This window comes from Falco peregrinus, chromosome 1 (genome assembly GCF_023634155.1).
Source record: "Falco peregrinus isolate bFalPer1 chromosome 1, bFalPer1.pri, whole genome shotgun sequence".
In the NCBI taxonomy this organism is placed as follows: Eukaryota; Metazoa; Chordata; class Aves; order Falconiformes; family Falconidae; genus Falco; species Falco peregrinus.
The window spans coordinates 27,433,958-27,460,950 of record NC_073721.1 but is presented as its reverse complement, the minus strand read 5'-3'; the positions used below and the strand labels follow the sequence as shown (position 1 = coordinate 27,460,950).

Below are 26,993 nucleotides of genomic sequence, written 5' to 3'. Positions count from 1 at the left end.
CAAGCAATCCTGGAAACTCACACTACCTCAAAATAATTTGAGAAGAAACAACTACAGATATGAGAAAAACATAACCATTAATATTCTTTTTTTTTTTTTTCTTTTTTTTCTTCAGATAACTCCACTGCATTAAAATGAAATTATGGTACACTGCACAGGGGAAACCACTGAAAAATATCCAAATGTGTAGGCTGCTTAACTGCTAGAGCTAGTCAGAGTTTGTACCCCACATCCAGGCTGCTGTAACAGCGAATGTCACTGCCGCTCCTTTACAGTGACATTTTCCACATGCCATAAGCAGGAAAATCAGCCTGCACCATTAGCATCAGTTTGTACAGCAGAGAGGCTTAGTTGCAGAATTAATCTTGCAGGGGGCTGCTTTGCTTTTTGTCAACCTATTTTTTAAAAATATAAAACAAAGAAGTATAATGATATAGGGAAATAACAGAGAGAAAATGGAGCAGCAGTGAATAAGGTGCACAGACACTAGAGTCTGTTGTCAGGCCATATTACTCAAAAGCCAGCAGCTTTGTAAAGTCCAGATAGCATTGATCAAATAATAAAGTCTGCTGATATCCAGCATTTTATGAAGAGAAGGCAGCCAGTTTATAAGTCTCATTTTATTTTCTGGGAAACTCTGACTGTCAGTATGAAGAATTTCTTCCATTAGTTAGAGCCTCTCTCTTTCACGAGGCAACAGTGAGACACTCTGGAAAATGCTAAATATGAGTTGCCTGTCACATGATATGGCAAAGGATCAAAAGACGCAGCACTGCCTTTTCCTAATGTAGAGGGAAATCCTTTGTTCAAGGAAGTAAATCTCTTTTCCTTTCAAAAAAAAATAACAACTTTTGGGTTCTGACTGAGGAAAATGCAGAAGAGAGGCAGTCACAGCACAATTCCTAAGGCTGCTGAGGTTACAAGCCCACTTACAGTTCTCTTCCTTTCTTTTTATGAGTCTGAAATCTTCCCTCTACCTGTTTCTTTTCCATTACCCAGGAAACAGCCCTACTTTCTAGTATGTGGGGATGCCCTAGCATACATATTAATGTCCATGTCCTGCTATTGTCCAGAATACCCATCTGCTTGTGGTGGGAAAGGTATCTCTGGACAAAGGCATTCCTTTGCCAGAGAAATATTTTTATTTCCCTTTAAAGCGGATGTTTGGCTACCACATTTCCATAGCCTATTAAATTAAATGATGGCTATTAACTATAAAAGTCAACTGTTACCAAGTGAATCAATAAGAATTCAGATCATCCTAGATCTGGTCACCCAACCTTTCATACTCTATAAATCACTAACATCAGAACATCTCTCAGACCATTCACAATCACAGAATGATGTAGTTTAGTGATGATTGTAATGAATTTGTTAGCTAATGGTCTGTAACACTGACTTTATTCCCCTTGTTTTGCATGGAGAAGGACATTTCTTTTTAGTAATGCATTAAAACAAACGTTCTGAATGAAGAACAACCTTTCAAATAGACTACTGTAAGATCTGAAAGATGAAATCTTACTGCTATTGATATTAATGGGAATTTCACCACTAACTACATGTACACGAGATTTCACCCAAAACACTCCCCTACTGCAATCCATTCCTTTTACCTCAAAGCCTTCATGATGTAGCCTGAGTTCAAGGTTTGTTAATTCACTTTCATTTCACATTTTACAAGAATGACATAATGGACCAAATTTGTCTTCAGTGAAACTCAAATTAAATTACATTATGTACAAGTATGGTCTAGTACTTAAAAAGAAAATTAACCTTTACTTCAATCCTTCCTCATTTCTCAAGGCAGAAAAGAATTATCATGGTGACATTGCAACAATAAAATTATTTTTAAATTTGCTGAACTTCTAAAACCCTTTCTATTCCTTTCCTGTTTGCTTTACAAAAATGTTTCTTACTTGAGAGCCACTAAATAATTAAGAGTGGTCTTAACCATAAGCTTTACAGATAACAGTACAGTTGTCACTGGCTTGCTTATTGCACTCTACACTTATTAGCATGAAATCTTTATGTTTCAATAAGAACTGCAGCTCTTACTTGCAGATCCAGTCTGAAAGTATAATAATGATCTCCTGTCAGGGCTGCCACCTTTTTCAGCAGTTTCTGCTCCAACAGTATTCCAAAAGAAATTTTATATTTAAAAGAAAACTAAGAAAACCAAGGCAGTGGCCTCATTGATTTCAGCGGCGGGGGGGGGGGGTGGGTGGGATGGTGGTGGAAAGTAAGCTTCATCATCATTGGAGACATTTTGGAGAAAGACAAAGGCATTTCTTGCTTTGAAAAGCAAAAAAACACATCTGTGAAAACATATTTCCTGAGTTATCTGAATCTATAGGTCTTCATGCACCGTTGAAATTAAGAATGTAAATAAAGTGTAATTTGGTTTACTTTTAATCCTGATGTGAAACTCAGCAAATTTCAGGACTTTGCTCACATTTTGAATTTATTTCTTGTTTTTAAAGAACTTCTTTGCATTCTCAGTATTTATATTTTTGTGGCCTGTTTGCCTGTAAGATTACATAATGCAGTACTTACAAGGTTTTCAGGTTTTTCCCATTTTACATTAATTTCTTTGGTCTATTCTCCTTCCAGCAGATTCACTGAAATATTATAAATATACTGCAAAAATACTTCATCGGAAGAGTTGCAAATATTCTGTCACGGAATTATGCTGAGTCTGAGAGCGACAGCTCCATCTGGTGTATTCACATGTCTCATTCCACCCCCCATCTCCCAGCCCTGAAGAGTTATTAAACAGTAATTCTTATATGTAAAATTCTGGAAAATAGTTTCTGGCAATGAAAGATGACAGAAAAAGTTAATCAGAAGCTATAATTTTTCTTAGGGAAGGGTGATATGTATGAATTATCCTTCATAATCTAAACATCAGGCTGATGAAGCAGCAAACACTGCAATATTGCTGGTAAATATTGCCTCACAGGAAGATACATACTATGGATCCTGCCACATCCCTGCGTTTACAGATTTCCCAGTTATTGTTTTGCAGTGGAGTCACAGTTCACACAGAGCCTAATCTAGACCTCAGAAATCAGCGGGAATCCCTCACTTCAGAGCACTTTAGATCAGACTTTCTATTCTCTTGATGTGTGAATTAATTTCTTCACCAGTGCCCATTAAATCCATCACCATGAGGCTCAAGTGCACGCAGAGCAAGGGAATAGGTTCGTCCTGCTGCAGCACAGAGTCTGTTTCATGGCCCAGCACCACATGCTGTCATCGCACTGTGCACAGCACGCCCAGGCACCCCTACCACACCCTCCTGATTTACAGTCTGTACTGAGGGTATTTAATACCACCATTTCACCCTATGCTCAGATTTGAGAAATTAGCACATAATTTTTTAAACTATGGAACAGAGGAAAATACATCATCGTTCACTGCTTCAAGGTCAAACACCATTCACCAAATAACCAGCCTGCCATTCACAATACCCTCTGCCTTACAGCTCCCATTGAGAGATAATACGATAAACCCCTTCTTTTCTTAGCACAGTTTTACCTGATGGTGCCAAGTTTGTAAGCGTACGTCCACAGAATACAGCAGCCTACATTTCACAGGTCCTCCAAGGGCCCAGTGGTTAGCTGATCACTTCTAAACAGCAGAAGTTTTAATATTTTTGTATTGTTTTGAAGAGGCAATGTATTCCACCAGGAGCCCGTTAAAACACACTGCTCTCACCGGGACATTTATCATGATGTTGAAGTATTTGTGGAAATACCACAAGTACCACAACAACAGCAAGTGCTTCGCTGATGGATATTTCGCCTTTAACAGCACACCCCACCCTTCCTGACCCCCACCCCCACCCCGCCTCTGAATGATGTATATTACCAGTTTGTAATAGATGGTATTCACAGTCTTTTTAATCTATTAAAACAGCATGAATTACTCATGTAAAATTTAGGGAAAAAAGTTTTTACATTCAAAAATTATATCACAAGGATATATGTTTTGGGGTAAAGAAAAATAATCAAAAACAGTCATTCATTTTGAATGCCACTGTATTCGTATCAAAGGATCTGTCTTACCATGAGACGATACTTCATTTCTGAATCAACTGGTCTTCCTGCTTCCATGCAGGCTGTGAACCAGGAGATATCCAGCAGTTCAAACCTGGAACTGTCACTCACAGCCTGTCCTCTCAGCCAGTCCAGCACCTCCGGATAAGAGTTGTTCTCAGCCACAATATGAGTGACAGAGTCACTGTCAAGAAGTACACAAAAAGAAGTCTTCTTTTTTCCCTGAACCCAACTGTACACAGATACAGAGCTTCTATTTCCGTATTTACTTACCATGCACTTCCTGAAATTTGTAGTATATATTGTAACTTAGGATGAGGGAAACAGTTGTGTTTTCATATCGCAATGTATCTATTCCAGTCACTGACTCTAATTTGAGGAAAGCCTTTAGCCTGACAGGTCCAGTAAGTACACCATTTTCTTCCTTTCAGCATCATTTGCCTTCTGTAAGACACTAACCTATTACACATTTTTACAACTCTGATAATGTTTGACTTGCATGAACAGCATCATAATGAAAAGGCTGCTTTACGATACCTGACAGCCCCTTCCCAATATTCCTGATCAACGAATGAAAGCTTTACAGTATTAAACAACATGTTAACAATAATTCTTTAAAGCTTTACAGCTGGTAATATCTTTTTGTAAATTTAAGTTTTCCGTACTTACATTAAGCTTTTTGCGTATGGCATTGTCAAGTGTTCATGACTTAAATCTTATGAATTATGTGCTCCATCTAAAGACCACTTCCTTGCTACTAAGAGGCCAGTCTCTTACAAGGCCAGTATCTTAGTTTAGCAAACATAAAATTTAAGGATTGAGTTATTGTTCAGTAGATTATATGGTGTGCATTGCTTAAAAATATGGTAGCACAAAATTCATTACACTAAATTTGGGTTGATGTACTAGAATAACATTGGAAAGAATCCTATGATAGTTCATGATTAAAAAGGCACAGTTCTGCACCTTCCACAGGAAAAAAATGGACAGGGACAATTACATTACAAGCAAAAATTACATACTCACTTAGGATGATCTGTGAATTTCTACCTGACCTGCTGATGTTCCTCAGCAAGTTTAGAAAATTACTCACTTGGTAGGAAATTTTGAGTGATTCCTAGGAGGGAACCCACCCCAGGAGGGTGCTGTCACCCACAAAGAATACAACAGATAAGGGAGGAAACTTCATTTTCATGAGACTTGTTGAACCTCAGTATCTTCGAAATATATACCAACATTAACTGATATCAGTGAACAGGTTCCCAAACTTCTTGGGATAAAAGGCACAGACAGACAGTGTCATTATTTGACTTAGCTTTTATAGAAATAAGCCTAGAATTGGAACATAAATCGTCCTGATGGCAGCTGCCTCTATAACCTCCTGCTAGCCCATGCCTGTAACAGCCTTGTGCATATACAGCAAATTCCAAACGGACCCCACAGGTTGCTTTACGGCCCTTCTGTAACACCTGGAGAAGTTAAGCCCTCAACTGTCCCAGCAGACAGGGCACCACTGGTAGAGATAACTGGTTAGTATGGACTTTAAAAATGATATGTGCTAACTGCTAAAGACAGATTGCACAACCTTTCAAAGCAAATTGCTTTCTAGGAGACCAGCAAAACCCCTTGGCCTACCCCTGTGACCCTGATTCATACCAATAATCGCCAATTTCATTAAGTTGCCAAATCACAATGACAAATAGTGGAGTCACCCCATAGAAAACTTTTCACATAATCCTCCAATGCACTAAGAGTACTACATTTTGGAAATAAAAGAAATGTATTGAATGCACTATACTGCAGAAATATGAAGACTGTCATGGTATAGCATAATTCTTTTTTCTGCGTATTGTGCAACTTGTAAAGCGAAGTCCATTGGAAAAAAAATAATCCAAATTCTTTTTTAACCTCAAAAATTACAAATCTAGGTTAGGTGAATCTCCATTAAATACTACTGGTTTCATTATTATTTAACCCTGCTAGATTCTACTTTAATTAAATTGTCACATCTTTACTTGAGTTAAAAAAAAAATAAAAATCTGTTAGAGACATAGAACTTCTGTTTCCTGTGGTTTATTTCACTTTATATAAAATATTCATATGTAATGCATATGTACCAAGCTGCAGATCTGGGAACTTTGCCATTGCTAAGCTCACAGCAGCAGTTTAGCTGCTATGGATGAGTTTCCTCTGGTACCTGTACAGCTGTGCTTTTCTCTTGGCACAGAACGTAGCAAATTTAGCATTTCCTCTGGCATTTCCAAAAACGAAAAATCAACAATTAAATAGTTCTGGTTTATCCAGTAGCAGCTAAGCTGAAATTAAACATAACACCTGCCTTGTATACAACTTACAGAAAGTCTGAAACATAATGGCAATAAATACCTGTGTGCCGAAGCTGCCCAGATAAAGCCTCTACTCAGTCCTCAATGGACTGTTAATGAAGGACTCAGAACAGCCCAGTTCATTTTTTTTTCCCTAAGAATTCAATTAGTTTTGTATCAGATGCTAATTGCCTACTTCTGTTCAATACCTGCTTGAATCTTGCTTTACAAATTATTTCATCCTCCCTTCTTCCTCAGGCTTTCAAAGTTGATGGGATTGAAAAATCCGTGGAAATGAGCTCTTATAGGGAGGACCCAGTTGTATACTATCTGCATACAGATACACAGAAGCAATCAATACTTCGTTTTCTTCCAGCTTTTCAGAGAACATAGATAATGATGTAGCTTTCAGAAAACTGCAGAATGATATAACTAGCACTCATGAAAAACACTATTTGGAGGAAGTCTTGCTTCAATAAACCAACCCATTTTGAAACACCACCAGACAAATCTGTAGCTGGAGTCTATACTCAGCCTGAAACGCCATGTATGTGGTTTTCTATTCCCCGTTTTTTTCTCCAGTGTTCTTTTGGATTTTACCAATGCGTAAGCCAGTACCATTGAGACTCACATCAGTGTATTACTCATTAGAACACCAGAGATGTCCTAGAGAAATGCCCCTCTCAACCCATCACATTTTCCTTTCCTGTATATTTAGGGTTTTTTTCATTTCTGGGTTCGGCCATTAAGTTTAGATTAATCTTCACCTGACTTCAAGGGGGAAAGAAACAGTGGCTGATTTAGATTAGCTAAATACAGGATTCGTTGATTCTAGTGAGACTGTACAAATGCATAGAAACACATCCCATGAAAAACACTTGCAAGTTCAAACCTTGCATTTTTTATTTTCCACCTGAGAAGCAGCACACTGAAAAAAGCAGACACATTAAAATTGACAGACCTAAGATATATTACAAACACAGGTTTTAGAGATGAAAATTAGAAAACTTGCTAATGTTTGCGTTCTGCTTGCTCTCTGCCCAGAAGACAATAGAAATGAACCACACTCTATGAACATCCACTGTAATCCTGAAGCATCTTTATAGCGTGAAGAGTAAAGTATATCCACCAAAGGCAAAAACTTCAACCACTGTCACTTGTATGACTGTATGTATTAAATTACAATGCTTCAAGCAGCATTACTACATGTTATTTCTATACATATAAACATTTTCCTACCTTAGCTCACTTTCTACTCTGAAACCTTTTCTTCTTGCCAGCTCCATCAAAAAAGTCCTTCTGGTCATCCCCATCTTCCTCTGCATAATAAAAATGACAAACTTATTGAACTTTATTTCATAACTGCAGGAAAGGTTTGGGGAATGCATCCCTTTCTGTCTCTTCCTCTGAGATAATACACCTGGAGCTCTGATCCTATCCATGATGCAAGGTAGAAGTGTTTTCCCTTGGGTAAAAAGGAGGTAACACACTTTCTGCCAGGCAGCAGCTGTACTTAATGTCACCCACCCATTGAAGTAATTTTCTTCAGTTTCCCCTCTGAAATCAAAACCAGGTGTTACACAAGCAAAAACATCACTTGCTTTCTACCAGCTGGGACTTCTTGCACAGAGCTACCCCAGACAGGTGCAAATATGTTTTTATTCCTTAAAACAGCCATTACCTATAAAGACTTTACACAAATAATATTGATCATAGCAAAATAATGTCAAAATATCAGCTAGGTCTTCAGCTGGTTTAATGGCACAGTTCCATCAGTTTCTGCTTTCAAATATTTTCCAAATCTAACTTTTCCAGACTGCAGGGCGCATTAAATTTCAATTCATTAAAAAAAATAATAATCGTCCTATTGTTAGCCAACAACTATGTCTTAGAATGCAACTAAATAACAGTATACAAATGTGTTGTAGAATAGCCTCTACACTTCCTACTTCTGTGTATTTAATTTGATTTAAAAGGGATAGGGTTTTTTAAAAATGCAAACAAAAAAACTTTTGAAATTAAATTTACAATAAACAAAATCCTTTGCTGTTTTGATACTAAGGCAATGAAAGACAAAGAGAAAGCATTAAAGATGTGTTTAAATATACCTTTGGTGTGCATTGCCAACATTGCTTTCTACTATTTGCCCTGGAATGTACTGCTTTCTGTGGCACGTACAGAAGGGAAAAGGTAACTACCTTCCTGCTTTCAAGCACCCAGCAACATCCAAAAAACTACAAAGGAGTTTGTGGAGACTATGTACCATCCTCTGCTAGAGATGGGGTGTTGGTTGTCAGACAACTATGCTAAAATATGTTGCAGACATTATGCTGGATCCAGTTAGGTATCACCCTAAATTTACATCAGAGCAAAGTGAGTGAGTGCAAACAACCAGATTTACAGCATGTGCATCTATTTCTGCACAAATGTACTTCAGTGGTAAAAATCCCCATTTCCATGTCAAGTTGAATGTTTATTTTTAGTGTAGCAGAGAATTTGGATTTTACCAGTCCTTCAGAACGTGTCAGAAATGTTATATATTGCAATTCTCATTGCTCATGTTCAGGAGAGGCAGGATTTTTCCACCTTGCTTGCTAAGTCAGATCTATCAATTTTATTTTCAGTCATTTTATCATGGATGGATATACAACCTGAGTTATGGAAAAGTGAGTCAAAACCTGTTTCCTTCAATTATGACCATGAGTTTAAAATTAAATTATAAAAGTATTACTGACATTTTCCCAGCCTTATAGCTTTCTCTGCTTCAACTGTATTAGCACAGATATAAAGAAGGAGTTTTCATCAGAATAGAAAATAAACATCAAAAATTAATATAGAGCTTGCAGCTCTGGGGTCTTCCTGAGGCCATGAAGAAAAGATATACAGAATTTAGTACATAGACTAGACTCCATTCATTTCTTCCCTTGCCTAAGGATAATCCAGAAGCCAAAATATCTATTCCTCTTTCTGATTCATGACATTAAAATTGTCAAAATAAATCATTTCAGGGTTATTTTGAAATTATATGAGATATTTTCATAGGAACTGAAAAATGGACAAGCAGACTTTAAGAGGCTTAAGCAAAAGAATAGCAGCAAGGAAGAAAAAAAAATTAAGTGATGGGCCTGGCATTAAGGCCGAGTAATCTGTTTTGAGTGTTCAGTGTCTGTTTTCCAAACTGCTAATCAACGATTGAACACTGGCCATCTCCCTGTTTACAGCCTTCCTAGGCTTGGTAAGGCACTTTATCTCAAGTCCTACAAGGAATAACGTATTTGAGAACAGATTCTTTACATATGTTAAACAAAGTCTTATTTTATGTTATAATTAAATCAGTGCTCTCAAACATGTAAATATAATTTCCCCCAGTGTAATGTCAAGATGCTCAGTGCCAGTAAAATCCTTCTGGCATGAAAAACATTAAGTTATTCCTTCATATTACTGTAATAACTTGAGCCAGATTTTTGAGGGTGTTTAGGTGCCAAAAAGCCTCAAACAGAGGTCTAGTGGGATTTCAAAATATCTAAGCAACCTAGGCACCCAGCTCCTTTGAAAAGGCTTTGAACCTAATGCAAAGAGATTTTCTCTGTCTAGTAAACACAGTATAGTATCATGAAAAGGTCTCTGCCAATGATGCAATTTTATTAAACATATCTTCTAAAATTAACAGAATTTCCATATCCCAGATGAGTGAATAACCCACTCTCCTACAACATTACATGGTAATATATTTGACAGTAACACAGAAAGTAGAATATGCGTTAGGGAGAAAGCAAATACAGCAGAGAAAAAGTGTCTCTCTCATTTATAACAAAGTACCCTGTTACCTGAGTCATGACATATGATTAGTGGCCTACAGCCACAGAAAATTGCAAAATTTTTTTCCATCTCAGTACAGTCTCCCAGAATTCAGGGTAGTTCACATCCCTGGAGGGAAATCTAGAGCAAATTTCCATGCTCTGATGTTCTTGCTTTGAGTCAGTTTTGTGCACATTCAAAGCCAGGGATTAAGCCCGAGATGTACCCAAATGCTGATGGGTATTTAAGTAAAGGTCCTCATCATTTGTGGTGGTGGTGCCAACACAGCATCCCAAGCAGTCCTCAAGCAGTGCCTAGTACAGACCTCAGCCTGAAGCCCAGAGTACCATCTGGCTTCAAAGGGGGTTTCCTCAGGAGGAAAAGTGCAAGAACACACGATTTCTGGAAAGCACAGTTCACCTCCTCTGAATTTCAGTATTTTCACAAGCTGTTACTGCACCTTATTGATTATTGTCAGTCTTTTAGTGCCCTGCTTTCAGGTGAACTGCATTGTAAATATTTCATAGAATGTTACTTGCCCATTTTATACAGCTTTCCTGTGAAAAGTGAAGGTGCTTTTAATACACAGCTGCAGTATGCTAATCTTCAGAGAAAGCATCTCTCAAGCACTATCAATAAAAACTAGCTAAGTGATTGTTTGGATACCTTTATTGATTTCACATAGGCTTAATGGCATTTTACACAGTACTGTTTCTCAAAGATTAATTTTTCTTAGCTTTTTCATTTAAAATTCTTAGGTAATTCAGCATTTTTCAATGAACAATTTAATGGAAAATTTAAAATCATTCTGGTATTTGTTTTTGTCTAGATATTGTAATGACTTTGCTTTTGTTTAAACTCTGAGTTTCTTGGCTTCTAAGCATTCCCTTTACTGTTGATACCTGTTCTAACAATCTCTCAGTGCCTAAAAAAATATGGCACACGTTTTTACTGGGTTTAGTAAAAATTTTGTGGAATCCAATTTTATTTTTAAATGAAGTCATTACATAGCACTTTTCTATATTTGTACCATTTACACTTAGCCAACGCACAAACTTGAAGGATGTACCTATACCAAAATATAAAATATTTAAGAAATTTTTGGTGAAGTTTTATCTCTTACAAACAAGTACAGGTTTTGCTTTAATCTTTCTATTTATTTGTTTTACTTCAGTCTTCTGCTTCAATTATCACCAGGGATCTATATGGACTCATGAAGGCCTTGAGTTTCTGACCTTAATTCCACATTATGTGGGAAGTTTCTCATTATTTTTTAGTAGGTAATCAACAAACTTCACAATATCTTACAATTCCATTGGACAAAAGGGGTCAGGTACCTGGAATTCCTGGCCACTGCTACCTGCCCCAGCAAAATCTTGTTTGAACATATGTTGCATGAACCCGTTTCTTTAGTTCCTATTTTTTCCCCATAGGTTAGCCTACAAAATAAACAGAACATCATGCTGTTACATTTGATTCCAGTGTTTTGAATAAATGTACTATTATTAAAGATAAGAAAATATTGAAAAGCATATCTGAACTTCCCAGAATACATTTAAAAAGCATATCTGAAATTTCCAGAATATATTTAAAAATCAATTCTCCCTCATCCCCTTTGGTGTTTATATTCTCTGAACTACTGGAACACTTACTTTCAGGGGGCAACTTTGAAGTATACATACTTGAGTTATTCACATCAAAGATGATAAACTCAAAATACCTAGATGACCAAGAATCTTGAAAAACTGCTGAATTGATAGCATGCTTTGGATATGCTTACTCGGCTATATCAAGGTATTTGGCATGTAAGATAAACTAGGCTTAGAGAGGACATGAAATCTTGTAGTTGCTATCATCAAATGCACATTTCTGATGTATGCGGTCAGAATAGTTACTTGTTATCTTTTCCTTTTTTTTTTTTTCCCTCCCCAAATTGGACATAAAACCTGGAAAAGAAGAATGTATTTAGCAACAGTTCTCAAAAAATGCCCATGTAGAACATAATACCAAGAGCTTACTGCCTCTTTAATTGATTGTATACACAACTATTATAAAAAAGGGTTGTTATTCTAAGCCCTTTCCTCAGAAACTAGGGAAGAGAGATACCACCGTGCTGAATAATTAAATAGAGCAATAAGGTTCTCCCTTGCAGCATGGGAAAAAGTAATTGGTGACAAATCCTGGCAGGAGTTACTTCCCAGGCCTAGGCAGCTAAAAAGACTATTGCTCTCAGTGATGACTAATGTTCCTGTGGACATTTCAGAAACTTCATATATAAAAACATAGTACTAGAAACGAATACACTTTTTTATAAAAGTTCTTATCCTGACACCTTCATTCTTCCATAAAGAATCCTTATTGCGTCCCCCACTCCTTTAGTAGGATACTGCTAATGTAACAGCTAAATTGATAATGTTTCTTCTTTTAATTAGTTGTTACTATAGTTACTAGATGGTAGAATTGACACATCTTGCAGTAACTATCCAAATGCAGTTCTAGACCTATTTACATTACAAAATATACGAACAGCAGTATGTGTCAGATTTATGCCTTCTACACTTACAGATAGTAAAGCACGATACATTTAATAAAGATAGATGTACTTAAGCCAAAATAATGAAAAATGGGAAAAGGTTACTGCCATTGTTTCACATAAAGCTATCAACTATACACTCTATTTTCAGCAGTACAGGAAAGCTTCTTTGGCTTGCAGTTCCCACATCATCAAGCTGAGGAGATAATCAGACCAGGTAATATAAAAGAGAGTAATTAAGCATAAATACCATAGAAAATGTTGCAGAGGGAAGAAAAACTTACAAATAATATTATGTGGTATGTCCCCTTGTCCTCTCAAAAGTTTCTGTGCATCAGACCAAGATAAGTTTATCTCACTTTCTGGCTATGGAGCAAAAGCACCAGGTAATGGCTAACAATACGGTGAGTCCTGACAGAGCTCTTTCTGTACATTCCACTGAAATAAGCTGTAGAAGAAGTCAGGGCCAGCATCAAAGAAGCTGAAAGAATTGCTGATGAGGATTACACATATGTTTGTGTTGTCTCCAGAGAGAAAACAAAACCGACGTTCATCTGAGTGACACGTTGTAAATTTTGCAGGTCAAGGAAAAATCAATTAGAAGCTTTTTTCCCCTCAGAAATTTGAGCTGAGGAAAGCTAGAAATCATAGTGGAATGGGGCAGAATTCTCACCTTTGTGATTTATTAAGGTTCTGAGTTCCACTAATGCAGAACTAATTACAGCAGAAGTAACCTAGCCGAGTGATTAATTCATAGCAGGAAAGAGTCTGCTTTATCCTGCTAAATGTTTGTTAATCCAAAACCAGTCTTGACACAGTTTCCACAAAAATATTCTTTCCATCTCTTACTGACTTCACCTATGTTCTGGCAGCTGCCTATAAAATTTTCATTTTGCAGTGTAGATTTGATAGCTCTACCTTTCACTACAATGAAAGCTAATTTTTTTTCAACTGCATAAAAATTTACTTCTCAAAGCCACTGGCAATTCCTTTTCCAGGCTGTCTCAAAATTTGCTTTCCTCATTTCACCTTGCAGAAAATTTAATATGACTAGATTAATTCAAGGTTGCTATAGCCCCTACAAGCCCTGTCCCAATGTAGCTTGCATATTTGCTTAGCTGTGAACACACGTTGATCAATCTTTATAAGAAAACCACAGTGTCCCTAGGTCTTTATGAGAAAACAGCCTTTAGCACCATCTTTCTGACTCCTTAAATCATAGATGTAAATCCCATGCCATTATTTTATTATGCACACCTGCTTATCAGGGAATTCCATCACAGGTCTTGACACATTTTTATACTATTCAAAGAGACAGTATAATTCCACCTAATTGAAGTACTTATATATAAGCTCTACTCCTCTTTCCTTTGTTTATTGCTGCAGAAAGGATTCAGTTTAGAGAAAGGAAAACTAATTCTCTGCTATGTGAAAAGTCAGACTCGAGGTACTTTCACATAACTATGAATGGAGCTGGTAGTTCAATAGTTAAGTGACAAATCAGAAAACTACACCGTACTAAAGAACTTTCTGTCAGAACGCTTCAACATCTTTCTTCCACCAAGGTTTCCTGTATTACATATTTCCTATATATTTCTGGTTTTCTGATCCTATGCTAAACTAATTATTACCATATATTACTAAACACGACAGCAGGAAAGATATAAAGCAGGTAAATCTTTTGTGAATGCTGTTCTGTTACAACAATTTACTCCAAATTTTACTAAAAATACATGCTGTTTATAGTTTAAGTACATTTTAATTTAGTCACTTTGCACTTTGTGATGTTATTAAGGACACAATTCAATATCATAGTTCTTTTTTGCTGTTGGCAAACCATTATGAGGTTTACAATGCACTAGAATTCAAAAATGTCATGAATTCAAGCATGATACACAGAAAAATTTAGCCTCTATTATGTTTAACTTTTGAAATATGTGGAATTACAAAGATGTAAAATCAGGCTGTTAGAGGACAGAAATGGAGAGAATATTAGAGGAAATAATATTCTTCATTTTGCTGCAGCGAGTGGAAAAAGACTGTTCTGTCCAGAAGAACAGTTTCTGAGTAGGAAGGATTTGATGATGGCAAGGGCATATGATACAGGCTACTAACAAATACCCTAAATAGGTATTCTCTGGTAGACATTGTTGTCAAATAAAAGTGAAAGTTATCAAAAATACCTTTAGAACATTTGCATTTAACTGTGAAATATGCATACATACACACTATATACACACGCGATTTCTTATCTCCTTAGTTCCATACAACATTATTTTGCAAAAGTATTAAAGTTACCATTCTGACAGTCAGATGTAAAAATTGTTAGGACAAACACTCTAATCTTTAGCAGCTATTTATTTATACCTATTCTCCTCACTACTCACTGGTCAAAACCAACAGAAAACAAAACACAAACCCCGCCAGCCTTTGTGGTGAGGTACAAAGCCACGGTGCACGCTCCCTGCTGCTCCACAGCAAACCACTACCGCATCACCTCACGCTACCTCCACAGCTGCGCTACCCACAAGCCTTCCAGTGTAAACAAACGGCAATATGATGTACCAGGCTGAACGTGAGAGCCAGACATTGATGTTTGTTTGAAAGGACTAGGCAGGAAAGAAAAATTAACTGTAAGTACTTCTTTAGTCATACTCAGTCCTGCTACATGCATTTGGATCCACAAGATGTTCTTAAGGCTATTTTACACTGCTTGGCACAGCAATTTAGCAGATTCATTGAGTAAAAATGATTAGGAAAATAATGGAACATTAAACTCATAAAATTAAACTGCTCTAAATATGTGGTACAAATAACAGATGGAGTTACAATTTGTTACAATGTTGTCACTCACAACCCAACACTGTTCATTTGATGTGAAAACTTACAACCCATCCTCTCTGTAAAATGTCTGGGCCAAAAGAAGTCGACTGCAGCACCTGACTGTAAACCACCAAAACCTGAAAAACCTTGCTGTTGCAAAGCTCAAGTAACCTGAGGTTAGAAGAATCGGCTGAGAAGGCACTTAATTAACATGATGGTAGAGCCAGTTGCTTCATGACTGTATTTTCAGGAAAGGCTATACATGATCCTCAATCATCTGCAGGGCAAGCAAAATTTTAGCAATACATTAAAACAGTGGTTGCTCAGGTTTTCTAATTTTGTTAAATTTGAGAATGTTTTGTTATTACAGCAATGATTGAAGGTCTGCGCTATTGCTTTTTTCCCTCCAAGAAGCCACATTTTACAGGCATCCATTTAAATTGATACATTAAAAACGCACACCCTTATTAAGATTGCTGCAGTACCATAAATAAACTGAATATACCTGAACAGTTATATATCACTTTTCACACTAATTTATGCTGAATAAGCCTGAAAAGTAGTCAATATTCTCCCCATTCCTCACATTTCAAAATAGGCACATAGGTATATTTAAGTGGCAAATTCATTGCTCTTCAGGTTTCTTATTTTCACAAGTGACTAGAAGCTCCAAATTCATTCACCTTCCATTTAGATCGCTGTTTTTCAGTCTTTTTCAGCTGTGAAAACACATAACAGTTTTACAGTGCAGTCCTAGGACCCAAATACAGCAAGCTTGAGTTCTACACATTTAGGAAAGCCCACGCTGCAAATTATTAAGCAGCAATCCTGTTACCCTTAGACGTAAGTATCTGGCCCCACGATCTTTTGAGATACTATCTTAACCCTGTGCCTGAAACAAACATCAGCCCATCTACATACAAACCTTGAACTGAGGAACCACTTTTAATCCCACTCTAAATATAGGGGAATGACCAAAGCAGTGCCAACCTTAAATCAAGGGCAATGGCTTCTGCAGGATATGAAAAGGTAAGGTTAGAACCGTGCTTAGGCCAAATTTAGTGCTCTTAACATGATTTTACCTCCTGGGCCATGATATCTTGGATAATAAATATTGGGTTTGCATGTTAATAGAATACAATAATGTTTTGGATAAAAGTTACAGCTATAGCTGAAAGACACAAGAGGGAATAAAAAGGGGTTGAGGGAGTCTCAGAAATACATGCTTGGGTTTAAGTGTGATTTTTACTTACCCAGAAGAGGTGTTCAAACTGGCTACAGACAAGGGTAGTAAGAATAACCTTGGACTAGCTAAGATAAGAAAGCCCAGATTTAGGATAAGGCCTAGGGTCCAGATCAACAAGGTCAGATAATGTATACTTAGGTATCAGCATCAAAGGGGCCGCCAGACTAGATTTAGTCTGGGCCAGCAGCCTCCACTTATTACAGGTGATGCAATAGATCCATATCAACAATCAGGTTAGGATAATTACTAGGTTTAGGGAAAATAAAGCTCATTTGCCTGTGTTTTAGACTAAGTCTAGAAATGAGAAAATTGATTGAGCACCGACGCGAGCAAGGGCCTGAAACCTGTGCTTGGATTTTGGTTAAAAGGAATCATTTTTCAACATTAATGAACAGGTTAAACCTTTAGAGCTCAGAGTTCAGTAGAGTTAAGAGTTCAATTCAATAGGATCCCATGGTCTATGTCTAAAAGGACTGCTGGGCTAGCAGTTCTGAGCATGCACACAATATTGAGGTAGCAGGGGTCAGGATAGGTGGGATTATTTATCCACATTACCAAATGCGTATATGGCTAATTAATTCCTGTGCAAATAAAGAAACTTTCCTGTTTGTATAAAGGTGTTAGGTGCAGGGAGGTAACAATGTGTTTGGGTGAACAGTGTCTGACAGACTGGAGCCAGAACCGACTCAAAGCAACCACCTGGCTTGGTTTCACGGTCATACAAACAATAATTTCCCTCTGCAGAACTCTCAGCCGAGGTTTTGCACCTCTTATCTATTTAACTTAAATCTAGCCCTTTTCTTCATCTTATAAAGTGACCTTATTAGGCCCCAAATGAAATATAGCTCTTGGACAAATTAACATACTCATGTTGGGGAGTGCTTAATACTGAATGCAGAGGAGTACACACAGTGTAGGAATGCAAGAAGGTAAAGAAAGTGTTTTCAGTTCATTGTTGAACAGCTGTTGAAAGAAATATTTGTTTGATTGGAAAAGGTGGAACATTTTCCATTAAATGAAACCACAGTGTTTCTCTGTGATTGGAAGTGTTCATTCCACCAAAAATAAAACTACTTGTATCCAGTTATCCAAGAATATTCAACATTCAGTTTAGGTTGAACAATGTGTTTCATTTGATGTGAAGTCAGTCAACAAAAAGCATTTTCAGAGTACTTGTTTTCCTAATTTTTTATTTTATTTTTAAATTTAGGACTATTTTTACTTTAAAGTACCATTTTTAAATAAGTAAAAAAAAAAAAAAAATCACAAATCTCAAACCAAAGTGTTTAATTATTTCAAGTTTTTTTCCTCTCCCAGACCTCTTTTTTTCCAGATTCTGCTGTAACAGAACACTGGTTGCTCTGCAGAAGCTGGTGTGATTATGTAGTTAGAATTGGCTAAAAAGAAATGAATCCCTTCTCCAAAAGGTGGTTAAAAGACAAGTCAACATAGAAGTCCCTGTCTTAATTAAACATTTTAGAGGTAACACTGAATTTAGTAGGACAGTAGCACTGTTGGAGAAATGAGAGTTAGATGCAATGCCAATAAGGACATGACCCCACCACTTTATTTCATGTCATTCTGCTGGTGACATTAACTGGTTTACCTGTTTTGTAAACACTAAATCCTAAATAGGCATAAGCAGCCCGAACCTCAGAACCACCAGTTACATATATTGTATGTTGGATCTCTGGCTTTTGTTAGATTTTCATAACAGCACTGACCAGTGTTTGGGGTGGGGGCTGTTTGTGGTTTGCATTTGTTACAAACATATGTTATTGCTTAAAGAAGTTGCAACCATTTCTTTAACTATGATTTTGATCTTTAATAGTCATATTTTGGTGTATCAAGACTAGCCATAATGGGATATACTTAGATGTACTTAGACTGATACAGTGTAATATGTAACTATTTTGATAAATTCAAGCTCTCACCAGAAATATATGGCAGACGTGACCCACTCACCTTCATCAACATCTGCACAGTTGGATTGTGGCAGATTTTCAAACACTGGAAATTCTTTTTGTCAAAGCTGGATATTTTATGAACTCTATGTTTTAGTTCATAGTCACAGGGTATAAAGAAAGAATTTATTTACATAAATCCTAATTTCTGTTATGCAAAAGGTCACAATAATGATTGTTAATCCCTTGCAACCTTAACACCTATGAATTTATGGATCTCTATTTGAAGCCTTCATGAAAAAGAAGGCTTAGTACTGCGATTTCTACACTGAGTAGTTTCCATTTTCATTCCTGGTTTAAGGCCAGCTTCTGGATTATTTCTGCTTCAGCTAGTATAAATGTAACTCTAATAGATGGCAACAAAAACTTGTGTTTCATTAAGGGATTCATTTAAGATTTTCAGAAGTCTGAGTAAGTAAACGAGAGTTCAGTAAGAGCTAGGAAGAGTGGTGCCCTTTACTCTGCAACTGGTGCAGAAAAAAATGTGCTTTATACCTGCATAGTGGTGTGTACACATGTGTATGCACATTTCACTTCTATGAATCTTAAAAACATTTTGTCTTTACTAAGTAGGTCAAATGCCCAAAGCTGACAATGTGGTTCAGATGGTACTACTTTATAGGAGAAAGCAGTCCTATATTGCCAAAGATTCAGGACAGCAACTTTCTTCTGAGAGAATCAGAGACTGAGGGGCTATGTTAATCTGGGGCACATTTTCTTTCTACGTAACTATTTATTACTATACCATCCAGGCAAGAATATTATACCATAATATCTTGCATAATGGATGAACATGTTCCATGCTTTTTGTAGGCGTGACACTAAGTTCCAGTCTGATTGCTCATGACCCTTATATGCATCACAGAAGTGTTGGTACTATCCACATATGTTTGATTTATTTCTTCATGGGATTTGTTGTAGAAGTAAATTATTCTGGAACTAATCTCATAGTTTTTAATTGAAGCTTGTAAGCCAAGTCATTCTGTCCCAGAAGATGGAAATAAATCAAGAAAAAGACCTTTTTTTTTTTTTTTAAGGGAGATTCCAGTGTCAGATCTAGCAATATTTTATCCTGCAAGTGTTTGAAGAGTAAACTGAAAAGGAGGAAGAATTGTTGAGTGAATGATTTAGTTATGATTTAGTTCAATCACTTCAGCATGAAGGGATGACATTCCTATATGAGAACAATCCTGTGCTAAGAACAGCTCAGCTAAGTTCCCACATTTTTTTGTGATTGCTGGTTTTGGCGGGAAAGTGATGTCAAATACTCGAATAGTTCACCTGAGAAAGGAGGGTGAACTACTGCACCTGACTGAGAACACACTCCCTGTTTCCCCTAAACACAAACTCACTGGCAAGAAAAAGTAATCCTTTCAAACAACGCAACAATTTTCTTTGGCTCATTTTTGAAGACAGATTTCTTTCAAGATTTCGGTCATTTTCAGAGATGGTTGATTGGAAATTAAGGTATTGTTTACAATACACTGTTAACACACTTCTTAAATTTGACTTACCAAAGCATGAAAATGTGCATGAACTTGCATAGAACATCTGTGTTTGATATCACTTATCCCAATTCTCTAATTCAGAACTCACTGTTTAATCAATCCAAATGCACAGAAAATCCATTAGGCTTAAAATCAATGGCTGTATAACACTTTCAAATAAAGCCTTCATTTAAAACGTCATTCAAACTGAAAAAACATTAAGTCCTGAATCATCATCAGAAAGTGTATCGAAGCCAGAATTTGGCATAACATAATGTAGTTTCTATGTACAAGGTGGTGTACGCACATTGGGAATATCAGCTCTGGCACAGAAATTAGAAGGTGAAACTGAGCACTTTATTGTGACCAGCACATGAAAGGGAGAGAAGTATTAAAGAACAGATTTTTAAAGTATCTTCTAGAGTTACTGCAATACTTTGCTTACAAAGGTACAATGAGAGGCTGTTGCACAATTCTACAGAGCAGAGCTCTGATATTGTATTTGTTGTATTTCCACTGCTGACAAACAGGGGAACTTAAGAATTCTAACTTTGGTAATTATGAATTGCTTAAATTATGCAAATAGCATTTAAGAACAACATGAAGATTCCCAAATAAAAGGCAAAGTATAACATTTTCTTTCAAAAGTGTGGCATTACTCTACTATTGTCTTCCACAGAGAGTTAGCCAGGGTAACTAACAGCCAACTACCATGTTAATCCCTCTTGAAACCAAGTGTCAGTTAGCAAAAACAAAAAGAAAACACTCCGATATCTTGTCATCAATCTGCACTGTTTTTTATCCACAGATCTCAAAACAAGCCAATGAGCTGCCAACTATCTGACAGCTGCAAATATCTCCTGCATGAACGTATACTGTGGGCTAGATTCCTATCTCAGTTACAGCAGTAACAATAAAAGGTCTCTTAGTAAACAACATCAACACAAAAAGTGCAACTATCTATGGCAAAATTACAGACAGAATCTGTGTTTAATGCATAAATATGGGGAAAAAAAACCCAAAACAGTAATTTTGTATGTGTAAATATTCCCAATTTTACACTTAATAAATTAACCATCTGGCCAAATAAATGAAGAAACTATCACACTCCTTTAAAAGTGACCAAAAACCCACTAGTTCATTTTTGAAAGCTAATTATAATGGTTCCGGTTCAGGAAAGCACCTACTGTTTGAGTTTGTATATATACATGGGGTGACTTAATTATTTTGAGTCTAAAGATCTGAAAGTCTTCTTTTAGGAAATTGCTTTTCATTGTCAACAAGAGTTGAAGAGATTACCTATGTTCGGCTGCTTTGCATGAAAGCTCCTACTTTTAAGTGTTTATTCCTGAGCCCTAACGATTCAATGTTGTTAAGTACTCCCCCTTATGGTCTGTTACAACATGGCATTATAATGCTTTGTATTTCTTCAGTTAAATGCTAGCATCTCATATATGCACTGTACATGTATCATCAGAATTAAGCTAGGCCTACAGCATTGCAACTCATCTTAGAAATTGTTTCATTGAATAGATCTGTGATAACAGACACTTGCAACTACAGATATCTGCAACTGCATCTGATCGTTCATTGTTTTGCTTTGAAATATGTTTTTGATCACCATTATTAAATTCCAGAATAAATACAAAGAAAAAATATATAAGAAAATAATTGCTTACATCAAGGTTGGCTGACTAGTGTCTTGCTCTTATTGGTATTTACTCTAGACTATAAATACATTATGCATTCTTGATAGATATGCTACTGAAGTGAATTATCTGGAATTGTATTTGCTAATCCTGTAAGAAACGAATGTAGCACAGTAAAATGAAGCAGCATCAAAATGGTATTTAATACTTTTTCCTGAAGAAGTAGAAAAAACTGTCTAGTACATGTATGTGACCACTGCCACCTTCACTCTGCTGCATGAAAAAGTATGTATGGTGAGAATAAGTTCCTCCTCAGAGTTCACTATTTTTTCCTCAAATCCAGCAGTCTTTTTCAAAATACTAATTTCATAATGTACAGAATGGATTTGCAACTTCATTTAGAAGAAAGCTTTACTAGTTAGACATTATATGAGGATCAGCTGTACCAGAGTAAAAGCTGTTCAACATAAAATGCCTTTCACCATTCAAGAAGTCTTCTGCTGTTCCTATTTTCACCCTAAGGCTGACTGAAAACACACAAGGTATCTCACTTGCTATACTACCTGTAATATATTAGTCCTCAGTGCAGTTTGTGCTACTATACATTCCTTGGTTTATTACATCCTTCATCATGTTTTAGGAGGGGAAGGGGAAAAAAAGAGAAAAAGAAAAAAAAAAACCAAAACAAAACATGTTGTTGTAGCTCCAACTCACCTTCTCAAAATGTTCTGAAAAACATTCCATAACAGCGATGCAATTTCACCACCTTTGTGCTGTATCAGTCCAGCAAAGTGTTCTGCTCTTTTACAAAGTCTTCAGAATTCAGCTGGTAACTTCAAAGAAAGGCAAGCGCTAACTTCTCCCACAAGATCCTGTAATGTTAAGCAAAGCATATTAAGGATTAAGATCCTCTCTGGAAATAAACAGCACTTCATTTGGTTCAAGTTCTTCTCCTTGAATTTTAACTGAATAGTTCTAGGGTCATTTTGATAAAACAGTTTGTTAGAAGGCATCCTTTCTGATCGTGTTTTTATCTTTGCTTACTCTTACTTACTTTACTTACTTACTTTACTTACTCTTACTTACAAAAATGAGTGAGTTTATCTGTGATGGACTTGCAATTTAGTTCTCTAAACAAAATCAGATTTTTTCTGCAGATTTGGGGAGAATGAATGTAAAAAAAAAAAATTATTCACACCATTTATTAGAATACTCAATGTGTGCAAACAGCCCAACATATACAACCCACTGGGGAATTAGGCAAAAACTTACTAAAATCCCTTCACCAAAAATTAAGCCTCAGTACTGACATGCACATATAACATTTGATAAATAATTCCCAGTACCATTTTAATCTCCTTTGGGAGCATAAGAGTGAATCTAAAGAGCCATTTCCCTACAAGCACATTAAAGGATGCAGAAAATTCAAACAGCGGAGAGGTTAGCTCCGTTCGAGAAGCTCACTTGATTTTGCTTTCCAAGTTTCCAACAAAGTCATACCCACAAAACTTTTATTAGGAAAGAATTTTACAAACATTCTTAAAGATGGGTACCTTCTGAAGCAGGGAGGGTTATTCCTGTCAACTTTTCTCCTTAATTCTTCTTCCATTACAAAGCTATCAAATATCACTGAGAAATTTTATATGAAATGTTACATTTCAGCTTTGCTCTTTCTGACATTGACTGCATTTGGACAGAGTCTACTTTTGTAGAATGGATGCTCTAGAATTCTTATATATGCAGTTGCACAGAAATACTTTTAAGAGTTTCTAAAACTGGAGTTAATAGTAGAAACCAATTGTAAAACTGTTTTCTTACTAATTAAAGGTAGTACAAGGATGTTTGTGTTAGAGGATTTAGTGTCATAAATACAAAGATTCTGTTGTTCAGACAGGGAGAGCAAACATAGAAAGCAGCCTTTCCACAGCAGAATCACCTTATAGTTGAAATACTTGTAAACTTTAAAGAGGGGGACAATCCCCCGCTCCAACAGGCAGTTTGCAATATGAAGGCAGACAAATTGACAGAAATGCAGCAAAAAAGGGAAGCAGAAAGACAATCCTTAGGAATATATTGCCTCACATCAAACAGAGGGGTTCCTTATTTTTCAGCCAGTTTTCTATCAGTAGCAGAGTTGAAGCCAGTCTTTTAGGGAGCCAGCCAACATTGGCCGCCATGCCTCTAGGATGTTCCTCATCCTCTCAGAGATTCATAACCACACTTACGCAGGAGCGATGTGTTTCAGAGAGCCTCTTGACAAGCGAGTATCTGTGCTTTCAAGTTTCCTGGGATACAGAGAAGAAACCTGAAGGAGACCAAGAAAATCCCCACAAAAATATCACTTTCTTTCTGGCCTTCCTCTCTTGCTGTTCTGCTCTTACAGAGTGTTGACTCACAGGTTTTTGTGTGCTATTAGAGACAGCCAGAGGTAAAAGAGCTGAGCGCAATTCATCTATTGTGATAATGAGAAGGAAAAATTAAACAAAAATTATTTATAGCATCATGAATTCTGAGTTCAGATCATCTAAACCAGAACTTCTATTGACTCCTCCTCTATGCAAAGTAGTTTTCAGCACGTATGTCTTCCAATACCTCAATTTAAGCATTGCTTGGACTTCCATTTATTTATCAAGTCTTGCTAGATGAAGATATGGGAAAAAAGGTAAGATCCCCAGTAAGGAAAGAAACTATTTAATGAGTAAGTGATTGTGTGGCTTTACAGATGTAATCTCAAAACTACTTGGTCGTTATCATCCCTTACATGTTATTGAGCTTTCTTTAAAACCGGGAACAAAAACGTGATTTTAGAAGCTCATATAAGCACTTTCAAACTCAGGAGAAATCCAACAGCCAAGCTGGCAGGGTAAGCAACTGATGGCATCATCTCAGTGATGTGATAAGGACAGTGGATCAGAATGCCTCCAGCCCACACACTGATAGAATGGTAACTCTAAATGATAAAATCATTTCTGTGTGCATAAATCAAACTAAACTAATGCCAGCCACACAATTCAATAGGAAAAAGGAGGGATGAACTACAGCTAAAAGAAATTTTACAATTACATTAAATAATCTGTTATCAGTTATAAGCTATGGGCCATTACATTTCGTTTTGCTGATACTGGTATATCTGTATCTCCCATAGCTTTGGTTATGAACTGGGGCACAGCCAACCAAGAGGGGAGAACTGTCAGAGAATCCAATTGTCTGCTATCGTCCACCAATAATGGAGAGATGCAAAACTGCTAACAGAAATAATAGATCATGCTCTGGACAGTGGAAAAGATGTGGCAAATGAGGCATGGGATGTTATGCAGAATGTGTAGGTTGCAGAGGACTAAAGTCATCACTGCATCATCTGATTTGTGACTTCTGACCTCAGAGGATCATCACATCATAGTCAAATCTCACTGTTCTGAAGGTCAGCGGTGAGGTTTTTATCAGCCTGACATTTGTTGTCAACATTATTTTTTTTTAATGCTTAAGTTCTTATTTCTTTTCTTTTTAATATCAAAGGAATGAGACATTAAGGTTATGCATAAACAACTCCCACTGACTTTTCATAAAATTCTTGAATCAAAATAGACTCCAATTTATCAGCAATGTAGATAACATTATCAAGGTCTAATTCACATCATACATCCAATCAACTTTTGAAAACAGGCATAGAATTCTAAGATAGGGATGCTTTTGAGGTGTGCAAAACCATAAAACAAGCATATAAAGAAAATAAACCAGAGTGCAAGATTTTTATGCGTTCATTTCTTCTTTCTCACCTCATATGGTTTATGGTTCACTTCTCTGGAAGTGAAGAGAAGTTAACTTTTACCAGTTTATTGCTTCAAAGTATATTCATCATTTGAGATATACGGTTCCCATGACAATGGAATCCCAGGGAATCTGTTAATCTAACAGTGTTAGACAGAATGTCAGTAGTGTCAATCTGGCAAACATATCATTTAACCAGAGATCAAGAGAGAAAATCTGAAGGTCAGAAATGCAATATTTATAATACTGTTGGTAGATGGATGCAAACTGAACAACTCCTATCTATAGCCTTAAAAAGCTTATCAGAGGAATGTCTACACCACACAAGCACAGCTGTTACTGGAATTTTCTCCATTAGGTTGCAATATGCATGGATATTGTGCGCAGTATTCCCTAGTATATTCCCTAGAAACAGCAACAATCTTGAAATATACTTTAATAGTACTGTTTGTTATGCAAGGCCCAAACAAGCAGCAGTCTGCTGCTACCCTCGTTCCCACTAATTCCAACTGGTACCACAAAACCGCCCTTTGTTACATCCCATGATATTATTCACCCTCTACCTAATTAAATTTAGAAGCCCCAGCATTTTTCCAGTAGGCAACGCATATTTCCTTGGAAATAAACTAACATGATCAGCATGGCTTCTGCCTTTGGAAGACAGTAGAGAAGAATACACTGAAAGAACTCTGTATTGTCAATTCATACTGCAGCAGACTACTTTGGTACTGCGTAAAGAAAGTACCTGTGTGATTATTCATGGCTTCTCTTGACTATCTCTATGACAATTGAACTGGAAATGCTAAAGCTATGGAAGAAAGGTTGACAAAAGCAAAAGCTGGTTCACAAGAAAAACAGAAAGAGAACAGACATAACCATACTAAATTCTGACTGTATTCAGCATATAACAACAGAAGACGCCTCCAAATTTTGTGTGGGGAAGCATCTGTCACAGAATGGTTTTTTTTCCTTCCACACCTTTCTTGCTATCATAAGATCATTTTACCTAGATCTAATTTCACTTAATACCACGCTGATAGAGAAGTTTGATGACAGTACCATTACCTAAATGATAAAGAAAAGCAAACTAATAAAAAGGAGCTAAAATAAAAGGTTATGAAATTACTGAGTTTTTGTGGCCCACATGAGAAAACTTAGAGTACTTTTTGTCATTTTTTCTTGATAGTCCTTTCATTTAAAGTTTATTAACATAAACATAGCAACTCTTAAAATATCTTTTTGAGATGTCCCCACATACTGCTGTCAGAATAAAAGAAACCCCAAACCTATAGATCTCTCAGCTCTTAAGCTCCTGCTTATTTATTGAGATTTTATCATAGTCT

General features: G+C 36.6%; 1 protein-coding gene across 2 annotated transcripts in view; it reads right to left on the bottom strand.

Moving 5' to 3' along the window:
* DNTT (DNA nucleotidylexotransferase) overlaps positions 1–26,993 on the bottom strand; it is a 158,268-nt gene that overhangs the window by 86,864 nt on the left and 44,411 nt on the right. The window contains exons 2-4 of one of the 2 annotated variants that reach the window (XM_055817237.1): positions 22,597–22,754; positions 7,622–7,701; positions 4,068–4,242 (exon numbers count right to left, since the gene is read on the bottom strand). In XM_055817237.1, coding sequence (XP_055673212.1) covers positions 4,068–4,242; positions 7,622–7,701; positions 22,597–22,626 — 285 coding nt within the window. In that variant the 5' untranslated portion in view covers positions 22,627–22,754. Of the gene's footprint in view, positions 1–4,067; positions 4,243–7,621; positions 7,853–22,596; positions 22,755–26,993 lie in introns of those variants that run through there. The other variant, XM_055817177.1, reaches the window with a different exon arrangement.